Below are 12520 nucleotides of genomic sequence, written 5' to 3'. Positions count from 1 at the left end.
CCTCCTCACAGCCTCCTCACACCCTCCTCACAGCCTCCTCACACCCTCCTCACAGCCTCCTCACACCCTCCTCACACCCTCTCCACACTGCGCCTCCGGTCCACACGGGGAACAGAGCAAACACCACTTGAGATGGGAATCCACGAGAAAAGATGTTCCCTGCTGAGGGCGTGGAAGTCAAGGTCAAGGTCATTAGCAAGCATGGAGTCGATGCCTAAGATGCCTCGCTCCTCTTCATGGGAAAGAGTTGTCAGAGACGTGGAACAGCGGCCTGGGAATCAGCGACATGGAAGGGGTCCAGGAAGGGTAGGCCCAGATGACCTCAGGGCAGGATGGAATGGAGCAAGGGCGGGAGAGTGGCCTGAATCAGAGCAGAGACACTTCTACCACCAAACGGTTAAAGTATGAGAACGGAGCTGAGTCAGACGGCACCTGTGGCCACAGCATCCCCACCAGGCCTGGACCCTCCGCCCTGCGCCCCCTCTGCCCCGCTCCGCCCTGACCTGGGCTGGCTAGGAGAGAGAGAGAGAGAGAGAGAGAGAGAGAGAGAGGCAGCAGGGACTGGTCGCTGAGCAACGGGAGTTTCCGAGGCGCGAGTGATGCAGGAACATCCCTGGGGGAGGGCACTCCCTTAGAAGATGGGCGGCCAGGGCCCTGGCAAAAGGGGAGGAGGCAGGCTTTTTCCTGGACCAAAATCCTAGCCAGGCCTCTGCAGTCACACTCGGGGGAACATCTGAGTCACCTGCCCCACTGCTCTGACGCTGGAGAGAAAAACAGGCTGTAATGAGAGGAGAAAGCTTGCAAGGAAGGCCCCACAACCCCAGGCCCGGCCTGCAGGAGAACGTCCATCACCCATCAGCCTGTAACCTGAAGAGACACGACATCAGGCCTGGTGTTTTCTGGGGGAAGAAAAATCTCAGTTCCATTGATCAGATCTCGTGTCTGGAATTTCATCTCCAAAATTAGGGCTGCCTCCCACCCCCTCCCTCCCTCCGACCCCAGCTACCATCCTCGCTCTCCCTTTTGGGGTCCTTTTGTCCCTCTCTGAGGGACCACGACCCTGACTGCTAACAGCCCTCCTCCCAGCCTCGCTGGTGACATTCTCGGGCTGCTGCAATGCGGTGGTCTCCTTCCACATGGCCTCCCTGGCCTAACCACGGACAGGAGGGATTCACCCATCCCTGGGCTGGAAACTAGGGCGCTGGAAGGGGCCCACAGGGCAGGGCCCTCATGATTCAGCTCCTTGCCCCAGGGCGCCCAAACTCCATTCCAGGCCCCAGCCAAGAGCAGATGTGACCTTCCGTCTCTCCAGAGGCTGAGGTGGGAGGGGCCAGTCTGCTGGCAAAGACCCCACAGCCGGGGCGCTCCAAGCCTTTGGGGGTTCTTTGCCCTGCCCTGGGCGCCATCAGCCAGCTCCATCATGCACACACACAGTCTTCCACTCACCCCTGCCCCCCCCCCCCGCTAGTCTGCTCACCACGGAACCGCTGTCCACCGCCTGTGCTGCCCACCGGGACCCGTCCCTCAGCCCTCACCACAGCCCCAGAGCCTCTCAGACCATCAACCTCAAAGCTTCTAAGACTCTTTATTGAACTTGGTCACATCGTACACACATCTGGCAGGGCCGGGGTGAGGCCCGGTGCCCTCTGCCAAACAGGTAGGTTACCCCCACCCCCAGAGGGGCCTTCACTTCTTCCGGGGCTGCTTATCGGGGAACCCTTCGAAGAACTCATTGCACATCATGGCAGCGCAGGACAGGAAGACGCAGTACTCCTGGAAGTCCACCTCGTTGTCCTTATTGCTGTCCAGGTTGCTCATGAGCTTCTGGAAGGCAGCCTCATCCATCTTCTTCTGCAGGGAAGAGGCAACAAGCAGAACCACACGTTCTGGCATGCAGCAAAGACTAGAGCCATTTCCCATCTCCAGACGGGAGCTCAGGAAGGCACAGCCTCGCCCTGGGGGCCCCGCTTTAGAACCCCTGCTCTCAGGGGCTAAGCGGGGTCCACAGAAGTTCACCCCAAGGGGACGTGCACGCAGCTGGAGAAGGGACCACCACGTCGCCCCCCAAGGTTGTTCCAAGAATGCAGCTAAACAGTGGTCACGAAGGTAACATGCAAACTGCACAGAGTCTGGTATAATCGGGCACTGGGAATGCTCAGGGGCGTGGACACGTGTCTCCTCAACTGTGGCTTCACACCCACAGAGACTCCAAAATTATCCGTTGCCGGACTGATGACAAACATCCCGGTTTGTGGATCTCAGCTTTGCACTTTCATGACCTTGGAAGTTGCTTAGCCGCTCTGAATGTCTGTTCCCCTTTAGTTAAGTTGTGCAAAGCCTGTGGCGGGGTCTGGCCTGCACCCTAACCCTGTGGGTCCCAGCCCTCCTCCTGCTGGGCTCCCGGAAGTGAGTGGCGGGTGCCCACTGTGTTCCGAATCAGGCCCTCTGCTTGGACGTCCCCATCCCAGGGACAGATGCATCCCAGGGACGGTAGCTACGGCTCTGCCCACAGGCTGGTGCCCCACCAGGCCCTGCCCCTTCCCCGTGGAGAGGGGAGCACACAGGGGCGTACTCCCAGGCAGTAGCCACTCACCCCCAAGAAGCTGGGCAGCTCCTGGGTCAGCAGCTCCTTTAGCTCTGACCTGTTGAGCTTGAATTTGTCACCCTCCTTGCCCGAGTACTTGTGGAAGGTGGACACCATCACATCCAGAGCCTGCTCCAGGGGGAATGCCATGGTGGTACTCAGGATCTGAGGATGAGTCCCAGAGACAACCTTGTCTTCTCCAGCCCCACCCTCAGAATGCCCCACCCCACTCCCAGCCCTCAGGGGCCACTTGATGAGATTCTGCTCCCACCAGAGGGGGACCCAGAGAGGTGGGACGCGGCTCCTAGCGGGAAGCGTGTGCTTCAGGCTGCTGTCCGGGCTGGCCTGGCCTGGCCTGGCCCAGGCTCCGGATTGCGGGCAGCCTCACTCAGGCTGGGCCTCCCCCACTCCCCCTACCACACCCCACCAGTACTCCCACGACCACAGCGGCCACACCCTGCCCCATTCTCCCCCTCCCGGGGCTGCTGGAGGCCTGCCCAGGGGCCCACAGCGGAAAAAACCAGAGGCCCAGCCCTGGAGTAGGGAGGGGCCGGGCGAGGGGGCAGAGGCAGGGATGCAGGGCGGTGCGGTGCGGCCAGCTCCCTGCAGGGTGCAGAGCAGATGCCCACAGGACACAAGCAGACAAAAGGCCAGTTGACTTCAGTTTGCTTCCCACACCCGAGTGTGCACACACAGGCCCTTGCAACCCAGCAAACAGCAGCCAATGTGCAGACCCACAGGTCACACACACACACCGACACACACTCCAGCAACAGCACGTGCAAAGCCCAGCATCCCAGTGCCACCAGCTAGATCGGATCCAGGCCCTGCACACATCCTGTTCTTGGGTTTTTCTCTTGCACACATAGGCAGCCAGGTGTGTGTATGCTCACGCACACACACATACACACACACACTCACTCACACACACCCCACTCCAGGGCCTCCACATCACAATCTCACACTGGACCCCGTGAGCATATCTGGCCCCCACCAGCCACTCCTTCCTCTGCCCGGAGCCTGACCCCAGCCTCACCCTGACACGCTTGTGTGCCGGTCAGGAGACCACGACCTACCAGGCCAAGAGGGAAGAAGAGATGAGGAGGCAGAGTGTGAGGGGAGAAGCGTGGGGAAAACCCAGCGGCCTGTCCTATTTATACCCTGGCCAGGCCCTGCCCATAGCAGGGGTTGGGGAAGAGTGAGAGTCCGTCCTCCTGTGGGCCCCTCCGCCAGCCCGGCTGGGAACCCAGCTTCCTGCCCTGGGTAGGCACATTGCACAATGGGAGACCCACACAGCCCGGGGTCTCCATGGGGCGGGCACTGCACTGTGGGCTCAGCTCAACCTGAATTTTCAGGAGCCGGAGGAAGCCTGTGCCCTGGGTATGGGGGTGGGGGGGCAGGAGGGCCAGGACGAGGTTGTCCTGCGGCGCAACCAGAAAAGGGGAGACAAGGCAGGTGAGTGCGCGCGGCTGGCTTGGCTGGTAGAGCACCCTGCTCTTAATCTCCGGACTGTGGGCTCAAGACCCACGTTGGGCAGGGAGCCTACTTAAAAAATAGAATACTATAAAATCTTGAAAAAAAAAATTGCTCTGTGCTGCTGCCCCTCGGAACAATTTGTTACTTAAACTTTAACCCCTGGAGGATTTTACTAGTTACCAAGCACATTTAGATATGGCCTTCAGAAATACATATACTGGCAACAGGTCTTTGGGGAGAAGGACGATGTACGACCTTGAAGCTGGGCAGCTGGGGATGCCCGGCTCGCTCAGGGCGGAAGGCCGCCTGCTTCAGGGAAGCCGAGCACCCGGGAACGCCGGGTCGGCTCAGGGCGGAACGAAAACCGCCTGCCTCCCTTTTCCGTTCTCGCTCTTTCTCTTCCCAGAAGTGCTCGTTGATAGCTGGATGAGTCCTTTGCATGTGCTTGGTTAACTCTAAGTTTGCTCCTCCTTGCTTGTCTGCAAGACGGCATTAACGTTTGACCTTCCTCAGTCCTACTGTTGGCTACTGTTTTCTATCCAATAAAAGGGAGACTGTGGAGTGGCTCGGGGCAGCCGTCCTTTTCGACTGTTGTCCCCTGCTCCCAGTCTCTTGCAGCTAGCTGACTTGTTTGTGCCTAATTCTCTCGTCGCCGACTGGAAGCGGCGCCCTGGAAATGTGGCTGCCCAGGCACTAAGGAGGGGGCCCCAGGAAGCTCTCGCTGCCCTTCTCCCCTCCTTCAAGGGCACTCTGCCATGTTGAGTGAGGTCCAGGGCAGGAGGGGAGTCTGGAAGAGGAACAGACCAACACCCAAAGGTGATGCTAGGACCACCCCAGGCACATCAGTGGACAAAGGTCCCGGATGCAGTAGTGATGGAGTAGGGAGTAGGAGTCAAGTGTGGGGCTCAGGGATGGACAGCAGGTACCCAGAGGACAGGGGAGAGGGAGGCTATCAGGATGGGGTACCTAGAGTTGGGATAGTATTAAAATGAAGAACACAGGTTGGGGTGGAAAGTTAGAGGAGAAATGGCATGAAATGGGGAAGGGTCACCTTCTCAGAGTGGGGTATGAACTCAGCTTTACTGAGGATCAGGAGTAGGGAGCTAAGGCCCTCAGCAGGTTATAGTTTCAGGGATGGGGTCTGTCTCAAGGTGTCCCCTCCCTTGGGCACCCCTCCCTGGCCAACAGCCATACCCTAGTCAGACCTCAAACACCCCAATCCTATTAGCTCTGCTCTCTGGGCTCCCACACCCAAGCCCACAAGTCTGCCCCACCCCTGCTCCCCAACCCTCCTCCTCAGAACAGCCTTGCCGAGGCCTGAGCACCAACCCGAGGGAATCTGGGGCTGCCCTGGCGCTCTCCTTGACAGCCCAGGGGAGTTGCTGCTTCAAAGGCCTCAGAGAGAGAAAGACAGACACCCCACAGCCTCCTGGACCTTGTCCTCAGAAGGACCCCCCTCCGTGCTTCCGCTAGGCTGACTCACTGGCAGCCTCGTGCCCTACAGCTCAAAAGCCCCACAAAAGTTGGAGAGGAGTGAGGACTCTGCCCCCCACCCCCCACAAGCCCAAGAGTCCGAGAGGCAATCTGGGGACACCAGTTCTTTATTAGGCGTGAAGTGGGCCCTCCGGGGTCAGGACCTCATCCATGTGCAGCCACAGGGGGAGGCGGAGCTCTGGGGCTTTTCAGCTGGGACTCTGGGGAGGTCCCCACCCGCCTCTAGCCCCCTGGGTCAGCCCGGCCTGGGCCTCGTGTCAGGCGCCTGTGGGAGCGGAGCCTACTGGGGGCAGGGGGGCTCGGGGGGACAGTCCTTGAAGTAGTCGTGGCAGTAGGTGCACAGGCAGGCCAGGGCGCGCACGAACTCCCCGAAGTCCACCTCCTGGTCCTTGTTGGTGTCCAGGACGCTCATGAACTGATGGTAGTCACACTCCCGCAGCTCCGTCTGCGGGGGGGCGGAGAGGGGGCGGAGGGGGAGCGTCAGGCTGAGGCAGGGGTGCATGCCCAACCCACCTTCCCCTCCTGGCCGGCCTCCCTGCCTCCCACGGCCCTGGGGGACAAGCCTTAGCCTCCAGCTCTGCCATCTGCCCGCGTCCGCACCCCGCAACCGCCCTTCTCAGGTCCCACCGCTCGCTGCGTGCGGGGTGCTGCCCAGTGCGCCCGCGCGTCCTCCCACCGCCTGCCAGGCAGCAGGTGTGGCCATGCTCTGTCCCCTCACAGCCGGAGCCCTGGGACCCCTGCCGCATCCGCTCGCCTCCTCACAGCCTCACCCCTGCCCCACTTGCTCCGAGACGGTCCCCAGGGCTCTCTCCGCCGTCCAGGCAGTGCCTCCCACACACTGGCCCCCCCAGGAGCTCACCGGGGTCCAGGTGGGCAGCTCCTTCTGCAGCAGCTCCTTGAGCTCCCCCTGGCAGAGCCTGTGCTTGTTCCCGCCGCGCCCCGAATACTCCTGGAAGGTACACACGATGGCAGCCACCGCCTGTTCCAGAGGCCTGGCCATCCTCCCTGTCAGAGGACACGGAGGTGAGATGCAGCCGGAGGCCCAGCCATGCCTAGGACAGGGACCGCTCCCACACACCCCTGCTGCTTCCCTCCTCCGAGCAGCCCGGCCCTGACCACTCCAGCCTCTTCTAATTTCTCTCCCTATGACCCCAATGTCATTTTCCGGGACAGAAGTCTTCTTTCCCTACCATCAGGGCAAACTCCTCAGAGAGCATCCCACCCCCCCAACTGCACCCCCACACTGGGGATCCTTGAGGACTCCCTGGCTGTCTCCTTCTCTCGGCCCTGACACCCAGGAAGGGTTCAGGCCCACGGTGCCCCACCAGGAGATAAAGCCTCCAGACCCACAGGAAATTGCCCAAGGAGATACTTGCCCCATGCCCCGCCCTCCTCAGGCCCTTGGAGGAGCTGGACTTCTCAGGGAGGGGTCCAGTCTGAGAGCAACCCCAGCACCTCACCACCACCCTCACTCATCCCTGCTTCCCTGAACTCTGCCTGGGACCCCCTGTGCATCAGGCCAGCCACACAACCTCAGATGAGCCCCTGACACTGGGGTGCTGGGGCCCTACCTGTAAACTGGGCTTCATTCCACCTCTCAGGCCTGCTCAGGGACCCAAACCGGCAGTCCACAGAGGGAGCCAGCTCAGAGGTTCGCGGGTCAGTGATTTGCCCCACCTGAAGCTGTCTCCCTGCCCCCTGGGGTCTTGAGCCAGAAGGTTTTGCACAGGAACACCCCTTTTCTCAGAAGGGCAGGCTTTCCTGGAAGTGCCCATCTCCCCCAACCCTACCACCTCTGGGAGGATGCCTCCAGCCTGGGGACCCCTGAAGCAGCTGGGAAGGCCCTGCTAATCCCTGGTGAACCTAGGGCCTTGCTCCCCCAGGGGACAGGAGTGTGCCGCAAGGAGCCCAGGCTGCGAGGGACTTTCCCAGGTGCCCCTCTGCTGGGCCATACGGAACAGAATGCCCCCGCCAGCAGAGCTGGGGCAACGCTCGGCCAACGGTCTCTGTGACAGCCCAGCGGTGGAGCTGGGATGTCTGTGCTACCCGCAGAGGAAAGGGCCACATGCACAGGGACTAGGGAACCTCATTGGTGCTCGGCGGCCCTTGGGGGCTCCTGCCGGCCTGGCTGGCACCACCCCAGGGGGCTTTTTCAGAAGTTGGGTGCCTGGAGCTTGAAGGAAACCCTCTGGTGAGACCCCCACCCCTGCCAGACCTCCACACTGCACACCCTTAACCCAAACTTCCAGACAGCCCTTCACTGTAACCGAGGACCACTGAGCCCACCATAGCTGACTTCCGGCACCTAGCCAGTACCTGCAGTGCTCGTCCCTCTGCCCCCAGGCCCGGCTCCCAATCCAGGGCAGAACCCAAGCAGCTGGCACTCACCACCAGTGATGGTTTCAGCTGTAGGAGGCTAGAGACAGGGCGTCCCTATTTGTAGTCCCCCAGCGAAGGAAGGGGGCAATTATGAGGGCCCAAGTAGGTCAAGCTGAGGGTGTCCCCAGGGGCTCCCCTGCCTCCTTCCCTGGCGGCCCTTATTATGGTCCCCTAGGGCCACCCACCCATGCATACATCAAAGGGCCATTTGGGGCCACAGACACAACCCCCTTATTGCCCACCCCCAGAGCTGGGAACAGGGCCCAACACACCCGCTTCCCCTTCTAGCCTCTGTCGGAGGAGGAGACGGGCTTATCCATCCCATCCAGCCCCCTTCTTCACTCTAGAAGCACACAGAGCTTCGCCCCCAGAGAATCCCTGTGCCAGAGGGGATCCTGGAGAGTGTCGGCTCAGCCCCATTTGCAAGAGAGAACACGGAGGCCTGAGACAGCCTCCCTGCATGACCAGGCCAGTGGTTCTTTGTCACTTTGGGCTGTGGCCTGCTCTCTCCCCTGAGGAGACCATCTGCACGGTGTCTAGAAGGCTAAGAGGAAGGCAAGCTGCTCCCAGGGGCCCTTCCCAGTCAGGCTGACCTCTCTGCGGCCCACGGCCCACGGCCCTAAGCACTGTGAGTGGGCTCAGACCCCTGTGTGTGCAGCCCCCAGGTCTGTTCCTTGAGGTCTGATGGGATGGGGCCTGGGTCTCCTCTGGCTCTCAGCCGGAGTATGTAGCCCTTTGGGGTCCCAGCATTATGGAGGCTGTCCCCCTTGTCTCCCCTCCTCAGTGAGCCCTGGGCTGCAGCTCCCATCTCCCTAACCACAGACACCCTGGCTCGGCTCAGCCAGTGCTCTCAGGATGTGAGGGGCCCTGGAGCGTGGCTCAGCTCCTGGAGTTGGTTTCACTTAGATTGTGGTCTCCTCACTCCTTACTGCCCTGTGAGCTCCTCATTGCTTTGAAACATGCTTTTCAGTTCTGTCCAGCACTTGTTGTTTTTAGTGGGAACAGGCCCTCTGTATCACTATGACTCTAGTCTGTCTCTCATGCCCCCTTCCCCATTTCAGAGCAGGAGAACCTAAGACCCAGGAGAGTGTGTGGGAAACGGATGGGGAGGTCAGTGCCCAGGCCTCAGAGGAAGCCTCTTGCTGGTGGAGGCAGCTGGAGAGCTCAGGCTGCCCTGACCCCAGCCCTTCCTCTGCACCCAGACTTTGTCCTGCATCATCTCCATGGGGACTCAGCCCCTGTGGGGGAGGGGAATGAGCAGGGGTGGGTAGGGAAGGGAGAACCGTGATTAGCCCTGTTTTATAGGCAAGGTTACAAGGAGGAGGGGACAGAAGGGGCCCCAGCAGTTGCCTCCCTTCTAGGCCAAACACCTGTCCCTGTGACCACACAGTTCTGCTCCTAGCCTCCCCCCAACCCCCGGCCACAGGTCACCCCACCCTCCTGCCTTCCCTTCCCTCAAGGTCTGTGATTAGGGCTAATAATGGTGACCACTTCCGAGGACGGCTGTGGGCTTGGAGGGGTTAATACATATAAAGCTCACAGACAGATGACATCGGGCCCACAGTAAGGGCACACATGTCCGCTGAGAGGCAGGTCCCTGTCCGGGGTCGCTCAACAAACAAGTGGCCACCCGAGAGCCATTTGTCGTTCCTATCTTCATTTTTCTTTGAAGGATCTTGTGAATTTATTTGACAGAGGGAGAAAGAGGGAGCACAAGCAGGGGGAGAAGCAGGCTGGAGAGGGAGAAGCAGCGTTCCCGCTGAGCAGGGAGCCTGACGCAGGACTCAATCCCAGGACCCCGAGATTATGACCTGAGCCAAAGGCGGCCGCTGTACTGACAGAGCCCCCCAGGCACCTCACGTGTCATTTAAAGGCACCTGTCCAAGGCACTGTGGGCACAGTCATAAGTAAAACACCCCAGGCCCGGCTCTGCACAGACTGACAACCTAGTGGGGGACACAGTGGTGACGAGTGGGAGAACGCCAGGCCAGCGGCGGGCCAGCAAGAGCCATAGTGCAGGGCCAAGGGAAGGAGGCTGGTGGCCGGCGGGCGCTGCATGTGCCTGTGTGGTCTCAGAGGCCCCAGCATCCCTCCGGGGCAGGGGCAGGAGCTCGCCCAGGACAGACGGCACTTTGGGGTGGGAGGGCCCCTGTGGAAAGAGCCCTTCACCGGAGGTCCCCGCCGGCCCCACCACCCTCTTGCCACCTGACCTCGGACTTGCCCTTCGCCTGGTTTGGGCCTTCATTTCCTCGCTCCAGAGTGGGTCAGAACCCCCGTGGGAAGGGGCTCTGCGCCCCTCACTGTTCCGGCCCCCTGAGAACCCTCGTGCAGGCCGGAGGGGCAGTAGGAGGAGGGACAAGGCCCTCCTCACCCAGTCATTTCCTGCTGCCCCTGAGCCCCTCCCGCAGTGCTCCCAGAGACCACCGTCCGAGGCCCAAGGGGGGCCACCACCTCCTTTCCCGCGCCCGCTGTCCTCCGCGTCCCTTACTTCCGTACCCGCAGGCTCTCCCCCTCGCTGCCCAGCTGCCAGCGCCGCAGCCAGCCGCCGAGGTAGGCAGCCCACCTGGAAGGTGAGGGTCTCTCCCTGGCCTGTGGGTGCCAGCGTGGGAGCGGACAGATCTGCTTGGCCGGACTCCCTGCGGCACCGACTGCCCTTTGCTTCCCACCCCCACCTCCTTTCTGCCCCTCCTCTCTGCCGCCCCGTGGTCACCCCCAGGGCTTGGAAAGGCTCCTGGGAAGCTGTGTTGCCCTCTGAAGGTCAGCATGGGGCTCTGCACCTCAGGGAGAAACAAGCGTGTCCTAGAACACCGCCACATTCCTGTGCTTGCTCCGAAAGGACCTGAGCTCACGGGTCAGGGAGAGCACCCCCAATCCCACAGCCCCATGGGGCTGGCGAACTGCTGTCAGACGGACCCACCTTCTGTCTCACCATCTAAGCCCCATAAGGGGAGGTGATGAGGGGGGATTTGATTACTGGGGCTGGAGCCACGGAGGCCTTTGCTGGGAAGAGGGTCTGAACTACGCCTGTGGAGCGTAGAATACTACCTCTTTTGACAGCCAAGCCAGTTGTGCCCATTTCCCAGGTGGGATCAGTGAGTCAGTGGGGAGCACATGTGACCTGAAGACAGGAGCACAGGGGCCTCGTTCAGTCCTTCCCCTGTCTCAGAAGCCAACTTGGATGTCAGTATCTCTTTTCCTGGAGGGTTAAAAGGCTTCCAGGGGTAGACCCTGAAGAGCAAAAGCCAAGGGAACGTAGGTCCCGACCCTGACGGGAGGGGTGACTGTCCTGGTCCAGGGGTAGACCCTGAAGAGCAAAAGCCAAGGGAACGTAGGTCCCGACCCTGACGGGAGGGGTGACTGTCCTGGGCAGGGCCTCCCAGCCCCCACTCCAGGAGGACGGAGGAAGCAACCAGGCCCAGGCACCTTTGAATGGTGCCATTTTCTGGACTTTTCCACCCTCTGCCTCAGCAGAGACTTTGTGGCAGGACCATTACAACCTGCTAGGGACGTCTGGTGTCCGTCAGTCTGTCAAATGCCCAGAAGGATAAGGAATCAGCCCCATTTAGGGGCACCTGGGGGGCTCAGTCTGTTGGGCGTCTGCCTTCAGCTCAGGTCATGATCACTGGGTCCCGGGATCAAGTCCCACATCGGGCGCCCTGCTCGTCAGGGAGCTTCTCCTTCTCCCTTCACTGCTCCCCCTGCTTGTGCCCTTTCCCTGTCTCTGACAAATAAATAAACAAAATATATAAAATATTGTTTTTAAAAAGTTAGCCCCATTCAGCCCTAGCCAGCTGAGGCCAGTCTCCACCAGCCCACAGAGTCCAGGAGTGGGAAACTGTGCTCCCGCAGAAGCCAGGACCCACTGCGCGCATGCAGACTGCCATCGAATGGGCCGGGTCTCCCCTGGATTCATCTGGGCACCAAGAACATCTGACTGGGCTCCCCGGGGTCCCCTCTCCTTCCCACAGAGCTTGCGGCTTTGGAGGTGACTGAGGAAGAGGAGGAAGTCCCGGACTGTTCCTCCATATCCCACGTCTTAGATGTGAGGTGTTTCCTTACATTTCCCAACCTCTCCCAGCCCCTGCCTCCTTGTCTGTGACGTGCAGTGACCACCAGCACACCGGTCCTCAAATCGCGGGGATTCTGGGAGACTGTGCTGCCACAGGCCCAGCAGAGAGCCCCGCCAGAAGAAGACGTCCAGGAATGGTCACACTGCTCCTCCCATTTCCTCATCTCCAGGGAGCCCAGAGGCCAAGAGACACACAGGCTCCGTGAGAGCTGCCCTGGGCACGGTAATTGCTGTGACCACTGTAAGGTTTTATAGGCGAGATAAAGACGACACCAGGCGAGGTAGGCGCAAGGCATGATTTATTAAAGGCACTCTCTGGCGAAGTTTCAGGGCTCAAGGGAAGGAGAGCCAAGAAAGTTGCGAGGTTCCTCGACTCTGGAAAGCAGAGTAGGGGGAGTCGCGCTGGGAGGGAGTTGGCGGGGGGGGGGGGGGGGGGGGAAAGCGAGCGCGGGCGTGGTCTGCGGACGGGCGGGGGGGGCGGGACGTGCGGCGACGTCCGTCTAGCGCGAGGGGAGAGC

The 12520-nt window shown here is 60.9% G+C and overlaps 2 protein-coding genes across 8 annotated transcripts; both read right to left on the bottom strand.

Moving 5' to 3' along the window:
* Positions 1 to 1568: 1568 nt before the first annotated feature.
* On the bottom strand, positions 1569 to 3751 carry S100A4 (S100 calcium binding protein A4). 5 transcript variants are annotated; one of them, XM_059414200.1, is made up of 3 exons: positions 3661 to 3751; positions 2594 to 2749; positions 1569 to 1851 (listed from the first exon to the last, which is right to left on the bottom strand). In XM_059414200.1, the coding sequence occupies exons 2-3, from the start codon at positions 2732 to 2734 to the stop codon at positions 1687 to 1689; spliced, it is 306 nt and encodes a 101-aa protein (XP_059270183.1). In that variant the 5' UTR covers positions 2735 to 2749; positions 3661 to 3751; the 3' UTR covers positions 1569 to 1686. The 5 variants fall into 5 exon arrangements, with proteins under 5 accessions (XP_059270183.1, XP_059270184.1, XP_059270185.1 ...); XM_059414201.1 differs by having other exon boundaries at positions 3621 to 3711; XM_059414202.1 differs by having other exon boundaries at positions 2594 to 2713; positions 3661 to 3704.
* A 1894-nt stretch (positions 3752 to 5645) lies between these two features.
* Positions 5646 to 10602, bottom strand: S100A3 (S100 calcium binding protein A3). Of its 3 annotated transcripts, none has more exons than XM_059414197.1 (3): positions 10497 to 10602; positions 6414 to 6559; positions 5646 to 5999 (listed from the first exon to the last, which is right to left on the bottom strand). In XM_059414197.1, the coding sequence occupies exons 2-3, from the start codon at positions 6552 to 6554 to the stop codon at positions 5835 to 5837; spliced, it is 306 nt and encodes a 101-aa protein (XP_059270180.1). In that variant the 5' UTR covers positions 6555 to 6559; positions 10497 to 10602; the 3' UTR covers positions 5646 to 5834. The 3 variants fall into 3 exon arrangements, with proteins under 3 accessions (XP_059270180.1, XP_059270179.1, XP_059270178.1); XM_059414196.1 differs by having other exon boundaries at positions 10422 to 10598; XM_059414195.1 differs by having other exon boundaries at positions 10430 to 10598.
* Positions 10603 to 12520: the final 1918 nt, after the last annotated feature.

This window comes from Mustela nigripes, chromosome 10 (genome assembly GCF_022355385.1).
Source record: "Mustela nigripes isolate SB6536 chromosome 10, MUSNIG.SB6536, whole genome shotgun sequence".
NCBI classification, from domain to species: Eukaryota; Metazoa; Chordata; class Mammalia; order Carnivora; family Mustelidae; genus Mustela; species Mustela nigripes.
This window is presented reverse-complemented; position numbering and strand designations above follow the sequence as displayed.